Source organism: Strigops habroptila, chromosome 3, assembly GCF_004027225.2.
Source record: "Strigops habroptila isolate Jane chromosome 3, bStrHab1.2.pri, whole genome shotgun sequence".
Lineage (NCBI taxonomy): Eukaryota > Metazoa > Chordata > Aves > Psittaciformes > Psittacidae > Strigops > Strigops habroptila.
The window spans coordinates 52,416,474-52,436,421 of NC_044279.2; the positions used below are offsets into that span (position 1 = coordinate 52,416,474).

General features: G+C 39.6%; 1 protein-coding gene across 1 annotated transcript in view; it reads right to left on the reverse strand.

The window, feature by feature from the left end:
* ANO2 (anoctamin 2) overlaps nt 1-19,948 on the reverse strand; it is a 168,742-nt gene that overhangs the window by 11,503 nt on the left and 137,291 nt on the right. The window contains exons 19-21 of the mRNA XM_030480569.1: nt 19,627-19,684; nt 18,649-18,749; nt 9,416-9,564 (exon numbers count right to left, since the gene is read on the reverse strand). Of these exons, the coding sequence (XP_030336429.1) occupies nt 9,416-9,564; nt 18,649-18,749; nt 19,627-19,684 (308 nt within the window). The remainder of the gene's footprint in view (nt 1-9,415; nt 9,565-18,648; nt 18,750-19,626; nt 19,685-19,948) is intronic.

A 19,948-nucleotide genomic window follows, 5' to 3' on the forward strand; every position in this document is an offset into this window, starting at 1 on the left:
TACATAATTAACTGATTAAGACTATGCTGTTCTTCCCTGCCCTTTTGCCTGTAAGTAAAACGATACACAAGCAAGCAAGAGGAGAAAATATACAAATTGTCACTGTTTCTTCCAGCTTCCCTTGGAAAAGTTGGTGGCAATCTGTCAAGAGCAGTAACAGGCAAAGTATCTTTGTGGATGCATAAGCCTTTGGTGTCATATAGCATTTTCATCCCTCCTTATGTCAGTTATACGCTCCAGAGTTAGAAATCTCCCTCTTTAAGTCCTAGGGGACTTAAATGCTATTGTCAGGTTTTTTTATTGCTGGGTTTTCAATGTGGGTAAAGTAGCTTGGGAGAAAGAAACACTAGCCCATTGGTGCTAAAGGACAAGTAGTACTGCAATGCAGCACAGGCCTGAGTTCCCTATGCTTCCTAGAACAGATACACAGCTAACAAGCTTGGCTTTTTCCACAGTGGAAAAAACCCAACCAACCAACCACCCACCCAAAGAAAACCCTCTCACTGTGAAGTGGGTGGTACATTTTACATCATCTGGTTCCCAGTACTAGACTATTAGCATGACAAAGTTTAGCTCTGCACTTATTGTATAATATACACATAAACAAAAAGACCACATTGTTTTCTGAGTGAATTATGGCTGTTTTCTAGGGCATAGGATGACCTGCCTTCATGCAAACAAATTATCTGTTAAGGCGCTAAGGAACCAATGCTACCCTGCAAAAGCACAATGCTGACACAATTGTTTTTCTGGAAAGTCTCAGTGCTCTAGAGATGCTTGGAATAATGTAGCAGAAACCCAAGTCACTCTAAACAAGCTTCTTCAGTTTAGGGGTGGGCAGAGTATCCTTAATTCTACCTTCTTTCAGTGGCACTTCAGTATCTACCTCATCTGGGTAAATCTCGTTTAGGTATAATTAGAGTCTGAAAAGGCTGTGTCTTCCATGGAAAGCAGGAGGAAGCAGCAGTGAATGTCATTTATGAGACTGGACCATTTCCTTTTAAAAATGCTGCCTTATTTAAAGTAATACTTCAGGGAAGTGGGAGAGGTTTATTACCCCAGAAAACTAAGTAGAAGAAGAGGAAAGAAATCAAAATCATGCTGCCCAAACACAAAGACAGTAATCCCAATAAGATTAAACTAATAAATCTAAATGTGATTTATAGTTCGCAATTAAATAAGTAGTAGTATAGAAAAAAAAAGGTTGATGTGTTTGAGGCCCTATTCATTGTGGTTTCTTTTTTAGGCAAATCCCTGTACAAGTTCTCTCTCCACTATTGGGAGGAATCTGTTGCACTTTTTGTGAAAATCGGAAGCTAACATAGAACAACTGTTTACTTTAAAATTTCCTTAGGCGGTGCTGTCACAGCCTACAACTAACTGACAAAACAGATTTCTCCAGGATCTTGTCTTGCATGCATCTTTTTTTGTGTGCAGATTGCAAGTCTTCTGACTGACATTCCTGCTTTTCTCTTCTTGTTGACAATATATTTTCACAGTAAAGTGTTATCTCTGTATTATGTAAAAGGCCTTTTGATTTTCATTCTCATTTTTTTGCTTCAAGATGAAGCGTATATCCTAACATACACTAAGATGGAGCTATTTCAAAGCATACAAACATCCTATCCTTGAAATAATACTTTCCTGTATATTTTATGTTCAGAGTCAGGAAAAGGAATTAACAAGGAAATAAAAGCAGATGTTAATGTCCCAAAAATCTGTGAAATGCTTAAAAAAATACATAGCACCAAAATATGCCTTATTTGTTTTAAGTGAATTTAGCAGGAAAAGAGTTGGGAGGATTCTGTTAAAAAAAAAAAAAGGTATTTGCAATGCTTTAAGTATAAACCACTCACACATTTGCTTTGATGCTGTTTGCAGCCCCTTTATTCATTGCCTGGAAAAATGCAGTTTAATTTTTTTCAAGTTCATGAAAGAATGTTCAAGGTATGCAAAGGACTTCTGGACAATTTTGTAAATACGTCTTCATAGAAAACTCTATGCCAGAAGTGTTTGTGTGGCCACCTTGAAATCTCTTCAGTCTTCTAGCCTCCTTTTTATGAAAGTATGAATGATGCATGATGCAAAAAGCAGGCAAAAACCCCACGAAAACAAACCCAAGCATGTCATAATTTAGGTGGTCTTGAGTAGTAAACTAGCAAACAATCATTCAAAACAAGCAGCCTGTGAAAACTCTCAACAATTTAAAGGTACTTGTTTAGTTTGGTCAGTATTTGTAGAAATAAATCTGTATTGATTACAAAGTGAATCTCAGCTGTACAATTCAGGTCCCAGAAGTAATCTAGTCATAGCATCCTGGAGTTCTGTGGGCACCTTTCCCATCACAGTGGAAACATTTAAAGTACTTTTTGGGTGTTCACAAAGACTGTTCCATCAAGGACAGCTGACACTAAGACATCCTATTTTTGGCTGGAAGACATGATGGCAACTCTGGAATACTTTTTTTTACATTCACTCTCATACCACAAGGTCTCTATACAAAGCTCTTTTAGTGTTCATGTATAACGCTATGACTCCATATAGGAGCCTACCTGAATTGGGTGATTATTGGAGACAAAAGGCTAAAGAGAACTTTGACAAGAGTTAAACCTCTGGACAACCAGCCTCTTTCATAGCTTTCTTACTTGCCTAGTAGGCTAGCCTGGAGACAACAGAGGTGAGCATCACCCAGCCTCATGGCACAAGCTAGTGAACAAAATGATTGCAGGTTGTGTATATGGGGAAGAGAAGGACATGGGAAATCATTCCTTCTCCTTGGGCATCAAAGCAGGACACCAGATGTGCTGTCAGTGACACAGACTCTATTTCCAATGACAGAAAACAACCAAACCACATACTATTTGTGCTCAGGACAAGTTACCCTTACTGTCTGACTTAAGCAGGCAAGAGGCAAGGCAAAACCAGCCCATGAGGTCCTCAACAGCTGATGTCACATCTGCAACATCTCATCCAGGCTTAGGCTGCTTGGCCTTGAGACAAAAACTATAAAAAACAAAAAGCATCAAAAGAAGTCTCTTGGACCACAGCATTTCTCAAAAGTCCACCTTTCACAGAAGCTGTTCTGTGCACAGGGTCTGAACAGAACCCAACCCCAACAAAGACATAGCACACGCTGTCCCTCTAACTCTGGCCTCCAAATTACTAATAAGAGCACAGATCAAGGCTTTTAAATTATGGATCTGGAGAGTGCTGGCTAGTGCTCTTGTGTTTGTGTAAGGGATACAGAATCAGTCTGCAGCATAAATCCTTCCATGGGCAGTATCATTCGGGTTCTACCAGATTTACACTCTGAGTAGTGTGAATAACCCTAGCACTTTTAACATCAAATCTAACATAAGGGAAGGTAATTTTTTATGATTCTCTTGCACTTGTGTCTTACTTCTTTATCAGTAATATTTGTCATAGGATTGTCATAGGATTTACTTCCATTGTTACTGGAAGTAAACGATGGAAGAATCACTCCTGTGCCAAGCATTTTCCCAAGTCCTAAGAAGGAACTATTCAATATACAACCAGACCTACCTGAGAAACCAAGAAAATCTATAATTTACTACTTTACTTTTTGGTAATAAATATATACAACAAGCCTACACACAACAGGCTGAGTTGGTATTTTCAAATCCATCCTCATTATAAAGATTATAGAAAAATGCAGGTTTCTCTTCAATTATTCCTTTTTTTTTTTTCCTTTTTCTGCCTCACACATTGCCTTTTTGATGGCTTTTCCTGCTTTAGGGGAAATTCTTCCAAACTTCTGAGATTAATCCTTACAGTAGTTGGTAGCTACAAATATTGGATCTGATCATTTTCTTCTTCAAATTCAAATGGGAGTTTTGCCATTGATTTTTAACATAAGTTGGATGATGAAACACTTTATTAATATTATCTCTCTTTGAGAAATTAATGTTTCCAATTAATTGCCACATGAACTTTAGACTTTTAGACCGGTTAGTCTGGAGAAGGGAAGACCGAATGAAATAAGAAACTAAAAGTCATTGCTGATGTCAGTTTGTTTTCAAGAAAACAGTAGTGGTATAAATTTCAGACATCCACATGCATAATTTATCTGGTTTTGGAGCCAATTTCGTAAAGTTTGTTTAATTAGCAATATTTATTGCTACTCTAAACACCAATTCCTTGACAACTCTATCATTGCAGGCTAGTTACACATGTTGCAACCTTACTACCAGCTGGATGAGGAAATTGCTATACATGCTACCTACGTTGGGAATGCATGTGGTCTGATATATTAGGCTGGGTCAAAAGTCATTGCACAGTTTTAGAAACAGGAAGTACTAATGACAAATCTGACACATGTTAACAACGACAATTTATGTTTCAGGATTCCTTGAACCAAATTTTCTGATCATGCAGAAACATTAAGAGTGTCTTTGCTGAAGAGTGTCTGCTAAAAAATACAAATATATATATATCAGTCAATAATATCAAAACAAACAGTCATCAGAAATTTCACTGGTGCAAAGCAACACTATGTGCAGACATGCTATTGACTGACAAGGCCCATTCAAGAAAGAAGTTCAGCACAGTCTGCTGACTAAAATCACATTCAGAGTTCAGCTCACTGAAGAAATGACCCACAAAATCTTTCCCCAAAAGAAAACTTGAGGGTTTATTTGCCATGGTGGAGTGTTAGCCTCTTCCTCCCACACTACTGGCATCTGTAAAATGATATTGAAGTCAATGGAAGTCTGCCTGACTTGCCGGCTTTGGGTTTTTTAAAACTAAATCATAGAATCATAGAGCCATAGAATTGTTTAGGTTGGAAGTAACCTTTGGAGTCATCTAGTCCAACTCCCCTGCAATGAGCAGGGACATCTTCAACTAGATCAGGTTGCTCAGAGCCCTGTCTAACCTGACCTTGAATGTTTCCAGGGATGGGGCAACTACCACCTCTGTGGGCAACCTGGCTTAAGAAGTTATCCTCAATGCTTTCCAGGAGTCTTCTGGATTGCCTACAGCTCACTGTGCTACTTTTCCAGCAGATATCAGGGTGGATGATATCCCCCAGCAAGACAAGAGCATGTAAATGTGATGCATTTTGTAGCTGGAGTAAGAAGGCTTCATCAAGAGGCTTCCCTTGATCAGGTGGCCTGTAGTGGACATCAATCTCAAGGTTCCCTTCGTTGGCTCCATCTCTAATTCTTATCCATAAGCTTTCAACCTGCTTGTGGCTATTCTTCAGAAGCAGCTTTTCACTCTCTATCCATTTCTTGATGTAGGGGATAACCCTTCCACCCCTCCTTCCTCACCCATCCCTACAGAACAGCCTGTAGCCATTAATAGCCACACTCCAGTCATGGGATTCATCTCGCCGAGTTTCGGTAACTAGGTCATAGCTTTCTAGCAGCATGGTGGCCTCCAACTCCTCCTGTTTGTTGCTCATGCTGCACATGTTGGTGTAAAGGCACTTCAGAAGGGCTGTCAGCCAAGTCACCTTCTTAGAGGAACACCTCTTAATTCCTTTGAGGTATTTCACTGATGTTTCCCTGTAGGCTCCTATTATTTCAGGAGTCCCTGGCTCATCTCCATAAGACTTCAAGTGTGCTCTGGTGTAGCCAGTACATCTCAGAGCAACAGGCTAAGGGATCTTATTAACACCTCTTCCCTCTAACCTTGGCGTTTTATCCCACAGCCTGTCAAAGGCTAGTTTAAAGGTCTGCCAAGGAGCCCCACTAGCTCATCAGCAAAGACTGTCTTCCCCCTTTGAGAAAGGTGAATCTGATCTGATGCCAGCAAGCCTGGTGCTATCTAGGCCATCCCATTATTGAAAAACCCAAAAGCGCAGTGGTGACACCAGCCACAGAGACGTGGCTAGTGTTATTAATGTGTATTAAAAGACTGTGTCCATCTGTTTCTTTCAATGTCACTACCTGCAACTGGAAGGGTAAAAGGAAAAATAACCTATGCTCCAGATTCCCTTACCAAACGTCCCAAGGCCCTCTTTTGATCACTTTGGACTATGCATTTTAGTTTCATCACCACCCTTGAGCAGTAATGGATAATAGTCTAAGGGTCATACCTGTTTAAGAAGTTTCCTAGTGATATCCTTAACCCAGGCCCCAAGGAGGGAGGAGACATTCCTAAGAGGGGGCTCTCTCCAGTATATTGGACCCTTGGTCCCTGCAGAAGGGAGTCACCTACAACTATAACCCATCTTTGCTTCCGTATGGGGGTGGTCATGACACAGATGGTCGGCCTTTCTGATCTTTCCAAGGCTTCAGGCTTCCTAGTATAAGAAATCAGAACTAACGGAAATCTCAGCAGCTTGGAAATCATAGAATCATAGAATAATTAGGGGTGGAAAGGACCTCAATTTCGTCTAGTTCCAATCCCCAAATGGCCATTCCAAGACTGAAGTAGGATAGTTATCATCAAAAACTCCTTAAATTGTAGCAGATATACATACTGCAGAACACATCCTGAGATCAGTCCAAACACTATCCCTCAGACAAGTGGTGACTTACCAGGGCTAATCTGCTTAATGCAAAGAGAAAATACGATTTGCCACTTGAAGAGTGGGCCAGACTTCAGGTTTCCATCAGAAAGGACACATGTCAACACTTTTGATAGAAATCAGTCTACAAGACTCTGTATAGGTACAAAAGGCAAGGACTGCCTGTGATTAGGTTACAGCTTAGAGAATGGTAGACCCAGAGTCAAAAGTCTCAGCTTGGCCAGAGGTTTTCTCTGTAGTCTTAAAGATGCCACCCATCCTTAAAAGGAGGAGCACCCGGCAGGACAAACCTAAATGTAGTGAATATTCACACACAGATCTATGCCTGTTTCTGCATGAAAACCCATCATCATCTGGATTGGGGAACCCAAAGGCTACAGTAAGCCCAGTCTGCAGTTTCTTATTCAGCTGCTTCATTCCTGGTTGAGCAGATAGCCACTGATACCAGTGGGAGCATGCCTGACTAAATCAGTGTGAAGATTCAGAACTAAGTTCTGAAACAGCAGTCAGATTTCTCCTCCTTAGCATCATACCTCTTCTTACATTCTAGTCACTCTGCCTTTTTAAGCAATTCAGTGGAAAAAAAATAGCCTCCTTTGCACTTGCTGCATTGTTTCCCTTCCCTCCCCCTCTCAAATCAAATTTAGAAAAATAGGTAAATAAGCTGTGTAACTGCCTCTTGCCTCACCATTTCAGTTTGATGCCCTTCACAACAATCTCAGCTGACAGGTTCAGTGCTGAGCTGTACAAAGTGCTTCCTGCCAGCGTGGGTGGTCTGAGTCACTCCACAGTGAATCTGACAGCTGAGTGCAGTGATATGGACATGGGGCAACAAGCAGGTTGGGGAGGTGCAGCTTGGGTTTCATTTGCTGCACATTTGTCTTTTATCCCACGGGTAGGGCATAGCTTGCTGTGGCACACTACAAGGCTCTACAGTGAGCTAGTCTCTTCACTTGAGAAGCTAATTCTCCTGTTGTAAACAAACGTTTAGATTAGTAATTCATCCATTCATTTGTAGGGCATCTATCTCATTATCCCTGAATGACTGCAGATTGAGGCACTCGACATTGTTTATGATCTAGGCACAAGGGACTAATCTAAAATACAGGCTTAGTGTCCAGTGATTTATAACATCAGTAGCTTAGACCCTGATACTACAAGTTATTCCAACAAGACAAGCATTTGCATCTAAGTGGTGTCCTTGTCAATGAATCAAGGGTAATCTCCTACAGAGATCTCAAATCAGGGTGGCGGAATCATCTCAGATGCAATGGGAGTTTCCTCCCACACCTGAACACTTTAATTAGGTCCAACTACAATTAGAAGAAAGCACCAGCATGTAATATTTGGAAGGTGGAATATTTTAGTTCATAACACATTCAAGGCTCCCTCATGCTTCTGTATCAGTCAGCCACATCTCTCAGTTATCACAGAGCATACTCAGCAGTCTCTGGCCCGTTGTATACTGGGAAGAAGTCTGATTCCTCCTTAACCTACCAGTGGCTTTCGCTGCAATTAGCCATTCCTGCTGCAACTGATCATGTGGTCTAGTTCCCAGAATTAATAAGATCAACTACCACAGATGTGCAAGGTCAAGAAATTAAATATTTATAAATGGTTGTATTTATTCCGTTTGTTTATTACCAATAACTAAAGGTCCTTGTCCTTAGAGAGAACTAGCTAACCAGGAAATTTTGGATGTTAAAGTGTAGATGTTTTTGAGTTATGCCTGAGCATAAAAACACATGAAAATGTTTACAAGGGGAAATATCTATAATTTTTCATCATTGTTTAACTCAAAAATTGCAAAGAATCTTGCTTAAAGTCTCCAGAAGGAAAAATAATCTCAGGCTGAAGTAATGTGTGGAAAAAAATCAAACCTAAAGGAGAATTTTTCAACAAAGTATCATCATGTGCAGAAGGGGATAAAGTAGTAGAGGCTGCAACACACAGCCAGATCCTAAGGTGAGTTAAAACAATTGAGAGGGAAATGACTGGTGTCCTGTTGGATAGCATGTTGAATATGAATGAGCAATACGCCATAGCTACAAAGCCCAATGGCCTTCTGGGGTGCATTAGGAAGAGCACTGACAGCAGGCCAAGAGAGGAATTCCTTCCTCTCTACTCAGCACTACTGTGACCACACCTGGAGTGCTCTTTCCAGTTCTATGCTCCCCAGTAAAAGAAAGACATGGACATACTGCAGTGAATCTAGTGAAGAGCCACTAAGAAGATTAAGGAATTGGAGGATCTGATGTGCAAGGAGAAGCTGAGAAAGTTGGGATTGTTGTACTACAAGAAGAGAAGACTCAGGGGGATTTTACCAATCTAGGGTGGATTAAAGAAGACAGAGTTAGACTCTTCTCACGGGTGTCTGTTGAAAGGACAAGAGGCAAAGGGCACAAACTGAAATATAGGAAATGCAATTTAATGTAAGAAAAACATTTTTTACTGTAAGGGTGAACAAATATTGGAGCAGGATGTACAGAACGGTTGTAGAGTCTCCATCCCTGGAAATATTTAAAACTCAACTGGACAAGTCCCTGAGCAACCTGCTCTGGCTGAACCTGCTTTGAGCAAGGGATTGGACTAGATGATATCCAGACGTCCCTTCCAACCTTAGCTATCCTGTCCTTCCGTGGCTGAATGATTTCTATGCTCTTTTCTCAGCCGGGAACACTGAACTCTCACAGTATAAGTATTAAACAGATACCAGGACTCATCATTGCTGCTATGCTGGTGATGTGGTAGTCTCACAGCCCTGCTACCTTGCATATAATTTCTGCAAACTAAAGTATTTTGTTATTTTTCCCCCTTTATCATGCCAATTTATGACATGCAGTTGTATGATATATGGTGATTGGTCTTATGTAAAGCTATGGCTATTGCAGAAAGGGAAAGGGAATTTGGAAAACTTACTCATTTCCATGTATTCCGGAGTCAGCCCAGTGAAAGGTTCCAAAGTGTAATCGAGATCCCACTGCTGAGGGTCCTTTGACCGGTTGGTGTCCATTTCTTTTGGCTCAGTTCTTTCGTCCTTCAGCTTCCTGAAGAGCTTCTTTAGCTTCCTGACAAACAAAAGTTCAGACTGAAACAAGTCCTTTTATTTTCTAACCCTACAAGATTTGGCCCAAGTCTTTGCACAGCAGCACAAAATATGTATCATGTTACTTTGGTGTCCCATAGGCTTAGTCTACACCATCCTCTAAATTTCTGATATTGCTAATTGCCAGGCAACAGGCTGCTGGAGTAAGCAGTTCCTATGTTCCTGTGACAAGAAGAAAGTTACAACAGCATAATGGTGTTGAACCCAGTACTTCTTAATAACTTTCTCTCTAGATACATGTTGAATGGACATCTTCCTGAAGCTCAGGCACCTTGGGCCTAAATATTGATAATAAATAATACATTCAAAAACAACTCACTAATCATTTCTCCCTTAAGAAAGAAAGGAAGAAACAAACAATATACCAGAAGGTAATGTGATATCTTCATAACACATATCTAAGACAGGCAAATGTTTCTCTCACCATGAAGCTTGGGAATTTCCAATATAGTATAATTTTAAGGTCAAAATGACCAGACATTTTTCCAAAGAGGGTGCTGGAATAATGTGCTCATTCCTAAACCTGGGGACTTCTGAATATTTTAAGCACGAAACCTGCTTGTTGTTCAAAGCAAAAAGAAAAAAGCACCTCTGCTAATAAATCTGCAGCACCAAAAAAAGAAGTGTCTCCAAGATACTGATAGGTCTCAAGCCTCTCAGGGCTCCAAAAAAGAATATTATTGACTTAAAGCCAGCCCTGTGACCACCAGAAAACACCTGCAGCTCTTCAATTCCAGTGCTCTCCTATCACAAGCACATATACCTAAGTTTATCTAAATAGACAAAAAAAAAATGTTGCTTGCGGAATCTTAAAGGGGAAGCACTCTTTAATTAAAATGATGTTACAGCTAATAAAGACAATAAAATATGTACCAATGAAATGTTAAGTATAAGCAATGTCTTAATTTTACTAATGGCCTTTCATCCTGGAGAAATGCAATCTCCTTGCTTCTACATAACATGCAAACAGGGTTTAAAGTAACAGAAAGAATCAGATTCACAAGACAGTTTCAGCAAGGTCGGCAGAATTTGGTCTCAGAGAGGTATACTATTCCTGTCAGCACAAACAGAAACCTTACCTTAGTCACTTTGGATTCAGTAACAAATTAGTGCTAGAAAAGTGTCACTTGGGATATATGTGGTAACAACCTCTTTAATACTCCACAATGCAGCCCTCACTAAAACTCACTGGGGAAGAACTGGAATTCACTGGAAGCCACTGGAAACTACATAATTCTATAACTCCTAACATAAAACCTGAAACATTTGTTGAATGCTTATGTGAAATTTCTGAATTATTTTTCCTGAGAGCATACCAATCATATATAAGGCAAATTATGCACATCTACATAGACCCTGAAAAATGTACTTCACTGTGAGTTAGATGCTTTACTTGCACAATCATATAATCTTCCTTCAGAGATTTCTCATAAGAGTTTTAGAGGTTCTGAATTTTCCTTCAGACGTGTCCCAGTGTGTATAAAGGTGGAACACTGAGCTACCAGATAACCAAGTCTCACTGTATTGTGAGACTTGGAAACCCCTGATTATCTTGCAAGTCCAACTCTGCTGGTGAGTTTTCACTGCCTCTGAAGCAGAAAAGCAAAAACATTTAAGTAAATACAGATCAGTTATGTCTCTCACCTTCTTTAGATCAGAAGAGGCTGTATCAGAGTTTCTCATTTTGACCGCATTTTACAATAACATAGTTCATTTTGGCCAGACTATCAATTACCCACATGAGTGAGCAATTATTTGTGCAAGTATTCCTTTGGATCTCAGCATGAATAGTAGTATGAACCACTGTCTCACTGAAATGGGGATACATATTTCACAATGCTGACATATACATGAATTTCTTAAGTAGTAAAATCCTAGAGCAGAATGAATCTATCTTTGAAAGAAGAGTAAAGTATTCCCAGTGCCCTCCCAGAAATGACATTTTAAATGCATATGCATCAATAACTTCATGCTATTTTACACATTAAGAAATTCCCATGGAAAGAAATGCAATAGATTGAGATATTTCTTCAAAATCAAGGAAGTGAAATATAGTAAATTAGCATAAAACATCAATATTTATACTTACTGCACGTCTTCCTTTTGCAGATTAAATTTATCTTTCTCAAATATGTATGACATTATTTTATAGTTCTTCACATATGTGCCATATGAGTGAAAATCCAGACTAATCCCAGTGATGTTTTGCCAACAGTCTAAGCGGGGCTCTCCCACAAACATTTTCCCCACAGCTTGTGATAAATCCTTTGAACTAGAGGTGTGTGGCCTGGAGACAGGATTGTATGGGGTAGTGGTTTTCATTTGTGCTTCCAGCTAAGCAGAACCACTTTCTCAGACCCTAACTTAAGTAGCAGGGCAAGGCTAGCTGGCAAACACACTAAAGGCTTTTCTGCGTAGGTTTATTGCTTGGTTCCTGAATACACACTGAGCCACACAGGAACACTGTGTCACCACATAGCACAAGGCTCTATAGCAGCCTGGAAATGAACACAGTGGCTGCAGAAATTCTACACCGACCAGTGTTTACAGGACCAATTCAATTTCATCACTTGTATGGAGGAAATGGGGATCTGCAGACACTTCGACCTAGATTGCATCAGGTACTGTCAGTGCCAGGATCACAAACCTGCACAAATTAAGAGATCAACTCCAGATTTTATTCCAGGTGCAGCTAAAGCATATACGATATAGTAATATTCTCAGTACTTTGTCAATACCCAGGTACAATGAGGCTAACCAAATACTTTCAGTACCCAGAATATTCAGTTTACACAGTTTTAATAAAAGGGTGGGGAGTTTTAAAATACTCCACAAGAAGGAATTAGACGGATCCTTACAAAGACATTTACCTCTTATATCATTCAAATTCAGCCATTTCAAGACATTAAAATTCCCCTCCCCACCCTCCCCCCTTTTATGGCAATCAAGGGAACTTGTCCATGACAGAGGTGATATAGTATTCAGAGGGTGGGAGACTGGGAGCAGGATTTAAAACAACCAAAGAATTCCCAGGATGCTCTTCCAGCATATCCCAATTAATTTCCTAATGTGAGGGACTCTCAGAGGACAATGAACAATGAGTTAAAGACAGTGCTGATTCTGATTTCTGTTCCAATAAAAGGACATGTGCTATAAATGTCGCTCACATTTCCATGGCTAGATGAGATTGAGGTGCATCTCGCTGTCACTGTGCAGCAGCTGAGATAAAATTTGGGTGTGTTTAGATGTGAAGTCTGCATATGTGTGATCTAATACTCTGGTTAGAGCACCATGGAGTCAAGTTACGGAGCTTAATGCATATATTTAACTCCCTTGAGAACCCAGTAACTAAAACAATAGTTGTTGTTTTTCGTGTTTATTTGGGAATACACTAAATCCAGGGTTCTGTAATAATTTTTAATTTCTCATCTGCCCATCTATAAGTCAGGCATCAGGAGTGGCACCTTTAACCATTTTGAGTTAAGCTTTGAAGAGTATTCTTTTTTTTATGTCTGTGTCATTTTTTAAAAGGATCAACTAGCTGAAAACAAGCCAAACTATTTCTTTCAAATATTCCACCAAAAAAAAAAAAATGTACCTTTGTGTCATATCCAAGCATGTGAAGTTTGAGACCAAACAGAAATGTGTCAGAAAGTTAAAGGAACAGAAAATAGGGATTTGCACAGTGTTATTCTCCAACTATACAGCAGTAGAGCAATGAAAATGAGTTTTGCAGAATTCTATAGCTGCACATATGATTGTGTTATTAAAACTGAGTAAGCTTTTTAAATGCAGTTTTGTGAAACCTGCTTTTTAATTCCTCAGATCAACATTTTTAAACGAAGTTGACAGACAATGATAATCAAGAGCTATTTTAGCTTCTGCTTTCTGCATGCCAGGCAGCAGTGAGAAAGAGGTAGATTTGCTCATTCAGGATGAGTCTCCAAGAAGCTTTGTGCTGAAGAAGCACATGCAGCAAGGTTTCATGACCTCACAGGTAGCCGTATGAATCTGGACAGAGAATACTATAGATTAGCCATTATTTCTGGTCGTTTTGCCAGTGAATATTAAAAAGCAACATACATTCTTAAGGAGACTGAATAGTATGGAAAATAATGGGTGTAGGATCAGGGAGAAAGAAAATGAACAGTTTTTTGTCAGAAGGCTATGCCTAGAGCATTTAAAAATGACTCTGAAGTTTCTCACAAGGGATTGGCACCAAACCCTTGTGTTAAATAGGAGGTGGGAACGTGGTTTAATTGTGCTGTTCATAATTCCTAATATAACCACTAAGCATGGTATTGTGCAAAGTAACCAGCATCTGAAGAGAGCATAAAATTGCTACAGGAAAATGCCCCGCCCCTGAAGAATCCACGAGATTTTGTTGAAAAAGATGAGGAAAAGCAGAGAGACATCAAAATCGATGTGATCCTGGCTGGGCTGCAAGAACATGGTGCACTAGCACTAGCCTCCTTTAAAAAAAAAATCAGAAAGATGACTGAACAGTTGCTCTGTTTATACAGCAAAAAGGAGTACCAGGATTTGGGGAATCTAGGGGAAGACATGATGATGACCTGAGAAAAATGAGAAATTTGTTCAGTGAGACAGAGTGGAAAGCATAGAGGCTGGAGAGGCAGGGCAGCAGCGGGCAGGTTGGAATAGGACAGAGGCACAAGTCTGTGTCTTCAGTGGCTATGCAGTCCTCATGGTGCATCTCCACCACAGGCTGCCAGAAAGACTGGAACTGAGGATCAGCCTACCAGTTTCTCAAAACTCTCAGTTACCAAATGCTCTTGGGTACTGCAAGGCAGATCACCTGTGACAGTCACCAAGGGCTGGATTTGAAGTACTGCAAGGCAATACTTGCTAGAAAGAGATGCAAATAGACTATACGAAAAGACAGAAAACCCCTAAAATCCAGCTGCTGGGGATGAATGATTTATATCAAGTGGGTTTTAAGGCTGTCCTTCCTGTTGGCATTTTTGCCTTTGTAGCGTGATAGAAAAGGGTAAAGGGAGAAAGCTAGACTGAAAAGACTGAATAGCTGAACACTTGTACCTAGAGAAAAGGAAGTGCAGTGGCTCAGACTCTTGTGTTCTTGCCCATATTTTTGTTTGCTGTGAATGGAGTACTGAAGGTCCAGGCTTTTCTTCAGTCATATTCCTACAGTCTCTTCACATAAGGAGAGGCCTCATATTCACACGTAGGTGGTACAAGAAGGATTCAGGGGGAGAATGAAAGGACTTTAATCTCTCATTTGATTCCACAGTTTACGGTATAGTCATGCTTTGCTGGCACATTCAGGCTTCCTGGGTTCTATAGGAGTTTAAGTTGTGTTTGGGATTTTCAATTTCTCTAACAGAAGAAAACAATAACCAAAAAACAGGGAAGAAAAAACAAAACCAACAAACTCTGAAACCCCCCCACCCCATTAATTAACAGCAATATATTAAAGGTGAAAAGTGGCATAGAGGATCGTAGCCATGAAAGGGTGTCTTTAAACTGATTTTTTTAACTCTTGGTATTCTCATCCAGCATAGTCAAATGCATTTTGAACTAAGTAGTGCTGAATAAAAAGGCCAAATTCATGTCTCCACAAAAGTCAATGGGAGTTTTGCCATTGACTTCTATAGGGCCAGGATTTCACCCTGAGGGTTTAGCACCAAAGTCGAAGACAGAGAGTAATAAAATAACCACATGGAATTTTTTCAATAAGTTCAGAAAAACAGAACTGAAAAAAAGGTTAAGGCTCTCAAGCCCTGCAGCCTTTTAGGGTCAGTTCCTGTGGCAACAGTAAGAGAATTACGGTATGTGACACATCTGAGTGAACTGTGGCATATTTACATCTGTTAAACTTATGAATTCCAGCCCCACAAAACACACATTTCAATTTAAGAAGGCTTAGTTTTCCATAATTCAAATGGTGTTGCATTTACCTAGCTGTTTTGATATTCCTGGGTGCAGAAATTGAAAAAGAAATCACAGAAAGGTTTAGAAGACCAGCAAATCACATCCGTCATAGCTATGCAGCAGTTTCTTCAGAAATGTTGAAGGAAACAGCAAAGAAAATAGTATGTGTCCCCATGATGCCAAACAATGCAGGGCTGCCCTCTGAAGTTTAACTCTGTAATTCCTCAACTAGCATTGACCATGAATAATCCAAAACAAAGACACTGAGTGATGGTTCCCAATTGCTGCAACAATAGGGTGCTAGAGACATAATGGATGGCAGTTGCTTATAAACTCAGTTTCCCATCTACTTAGTAGTATGTTTTTCAGGGAAAGAGACAGCAAATGGGAGGAAGGTTTTGTGATGTTCTGCAAAGCAATTCAAATTCCTTTGTTTTTTTGGTGAATGAAGTCAGAAGGTTTTCTGAAAGTAATCCTGAAATCCCAAGATTTCAAGAAGGCAAAAAACTCTTTCAATCTGGGTCATCATATAATTTAGCAGAGAGATACTTCCATGTTACAGGCATATAGAGGACAGTTCAGATTCTGAAGAAGAAATCACCATTTATGATTGTCCCTTCTGCCTCTCCATATGGCTAAGGTTGATTGCAGCACTTGTACTCTGCCCTCAGTGAATATACAGGGAGCCAGTGGAAGAATCTGTGTTATTCACTCTTTCATTCTCTCCAAAGAGACACAAGGCAAGAGGAGAGAAAATGTGCAGCTGCTGAAACTGGACATAGAAAAGCTTGATCTGTCTTTCTGTCACCGGAGGACTGTTCATCACAGTGCATAGCCTCTACAGAAGTAGACACTGAAAAATACAACAGGGGCCTGATGAAGACAGAGATATCCTGGAAAGGAAAATAAAAACTTACTGGTAGAAACAGGATGATCTTACAGAGGAGATGAGTGGACTGTAGGAGATTACCAAGGAAAACAGGTAGCAGAACAGAGAGAATAGGATGCAGTAGGAATCATAGAATCATAGAATGGTTTGGGTTGGAAAGGACTTTAAGATCATCTAGTTCCAACCCCCCTGTCATGGGCAGGGATGCCTCACACTAGACCATGTCACCCAAGATTCTGTCCAACCTGGCCTTGAACACCACCAGGGAAGGAGCATTCACCACTGCCAGAAAAGAAGCCAGACAACAAGCCGGACAAGAAGGCTGGAAGGCAGAGAGTGAGGGTATCTTTATCCATACATCTGTCACATCACCTAATAACAGCATGTATAGACATAGTAGATTATGTGTGAGACACAGAACTACTACTTGTGCAACACATGCATGTTTGGAGTCCCTACTGGTCTGGAATCATGTGTGTCCGGCAGACCTATGCACAACCTTCTGAAAATCTGACTGATCAGTGTGCCTGTGTGCCTGTGTATGTGGGGCAGATGAGTACCATTAAGGGTCTAGTCCAAACCAGTAGAGTGGCCATACAGAAATAGATGGCTAACTCTGAATTAATTAACTTAAGTGTTCAGTAAAGCACAGTGCTTCTTCTGGTGCTAACAGGTCCAGTGAACCCTACAGACATGCATGTGATTTTCTTATAATGCAAACAAAAAAAGGAGTTCAAGATGACAAGATAGCATTGTAACTAAAATGAGGTATTTCACTGGGAAGGAGAGAATGAAAGTATGTTTGCTTTTAAACAGTTATTCAGTTTTAAAAATTGCGGCCACCATAGGTTGTTGGCAGAAGAGTAGGGGAGCAGAAATGATGGAGAAAAATGGGATGAAATTGTCACATTCTTGCACCAAGAGTTGTAGTGAGGGAACTGAGAAATAATGTGACAGGAATTTTCTGTTTGGACTGGATCAGCCTCTGCTTTCACGAGTCAAAAATAATACATACAGTATTTCTAACATCATAAAATCACAGTTAAAAAAGGCTAGTAGCAGTAAGTTTTTGGAAGACGGAGGAAAAAATCACACCAGGTTTACACTGAGAAAGCTTTAAGCCTTCAACATGTCAGATATTTTGGGAATGATTTACCACCCTTTTCTCAAAACAAACTGTAAACTCAACGAGATGCAGACAGAAAACAGGCCTCCCTATTGAACTTTGACACAAGAATAATGAAACCATCCATAACCCACATTTGATTTGTTTGGGAAATTTTGCTCTCTATTTAAATTACTTCTTGCTAGGAAAAGGGAGGAAAAAGGCTTATATAAAAATATTTCATAATCTTTCAAGCATCACTCATCTTTGTTTCTAGTTAGTATCTTCAAGGCCTTCCTTAGGGATATAATCCAAAAGCTACTGCCACCAGAGCTGAAAGACTCTGACTAACTTCAGTGAAGCCGAGGCTTGTGTCTAAGCCAGAGACTTCATCTAGTACAACATTTCACAGACCACTGCCACCAGCAAGGATGATTCAGTTAACAGAAACAAGAGCAAACCTCCCAAGAGGCAGGAGAACAGGGCATTCTCAGTGGATTCTCAGTGCCTGAAGATTTCCTTGACACTGAAGACAGACCAAGAGAGATTTCTTCCTGTTGGGAAGAAGGAGCAGAGGACATTGCGCAGTGCATCCTGTGGCAAACAGGCTCTGAGCAGCATGTCAGCGTCTTTCCCATACTCTAGCTCCTGCATCATACAGTGACATACTGACATACAGGGACCTTAGAAATGTGTGGACTTCATATGTAAACCCATAGCATAGTCATAAACCAAGTGATCATTTTGACATCTTTTAAGAACTATTGCTTTTCTCCATGCCATCTCTCCTTCACTTTATAATAATTTGTATTTGATACTGCTACCCTGAAAGCTTCTCTAAAACTTCCCAAGAGATCTAGGATACCTTGCCTGTTTTCCCAGGTTTCTAAAAATAATTTAGATCCATTATTTAATATATTCAATCACTTTCTTCAAGCCATTTACTGCAGATATAGCCAATTAGTCAACATAAAATACAGCTAGATCATTTCACTACAACCAAAAATGTGATTTATCATCACATTCAATTAGAACCCACTGAAGGCAGTGGCAAAAGTCCCATCCAGTTGAATAAGGATCAAGCCTTTAATTTACTGTGTCACAGGAGTAATGCATGGTAATGGAGAAGTTGGGATACATACGGGATTCCAATTTCAAACAGATTGTTTTGAATCAGTTGTTTTCCAAGCATAATGATGCTCAGCTGAATACAGAGTTCCATCAAACATCCTCCTGGAGCACACTGTAATTACACAAAACCATAAAGTGTGAAGGGATTAAAAATATTAATTTAAAAGTACCCACTTGGGAGACATACTGATGTCTATATGTGCCCAACGCCCTTGCACAGGAGCATGGAGCTTGTCGATCATTTCAATTCCATGCTTAACAAGGTATTTCATCTCTACTCATAAAACTGCATTACAGAAAATGTGCAGAGCTCTGAAATAACTTGCTGTGCCCTGGGGCTAGTATATTTCCTTTTAAATATTTACTACATAATCAATGTAATAAACATAATGCAGTATCACCAATACTCTTCCAACCTGATGTCTCCCATGAGAGAAGAAAGTCTTCAATCTTGCAAAGACTTATGCATAAGCTTTATTGTAAAGCCTTTAGTATGTCTATCGATTTTCAAGGGAATACCCACAGCAGTTAGAAGGAATTTTGGGGGGAAAAAAAAAAAGAAAAAAAGAAAAAAAAAGAAGTGTTTACAGATTTAGCACAAAATGGCTATAGCTTTTTAGGCTATTAAATTGCTAGGCTTCTAGTGATCTACAGTATGATAAGCCAGATTCAAGTTCCAGCTCTGCCATAGGTTTCCCACGGGCATCATTCAAATCATGTAATGTTTGTGCCTCTGTGCCCAGTTTTAAAGTATAGAAATGGTGAAGCTTCACCTAAGAAAGATCATGAATTATCCAAAACTGCAGAAAGAAAGAACATAGAAGTGCCTCAGGTGGAAAATTTGAGGGTTTTCTATTTATGTTGAAGATTTAGCATCTTGTCTTAATATGTTTTTCTATTTTTTCTCCTTATTGTCTGGACTTTAGTGAAACGCACTGTACACATCTTTTTGTTAAGGATTTTTCCTCTTGAATTTCATATGTACTTACCTCTTCCATTCGATAACTATCAAACACATATACATAACGACCAGGACGGCCAACAAATCTGAAAGCAATAACAATATATGAAATAATATAAAAATAGGACAAAGTTAACTTTAACAACAAAACTGTTCAAACATATTAGCTAAAATAAGTTTCACAAATAGTTACTTCACATGAATTTTGACTCAACACCTATTCACCTTCAATTATTTAAAATTATTTTGAAGTAGTAGTACTCTACAAATGTTTTTTCTCTACATTATTTGATGAAATAATCTTAATGAAATATTTTTCTATGCTGAAGAATAATAATAATATCCCTCTC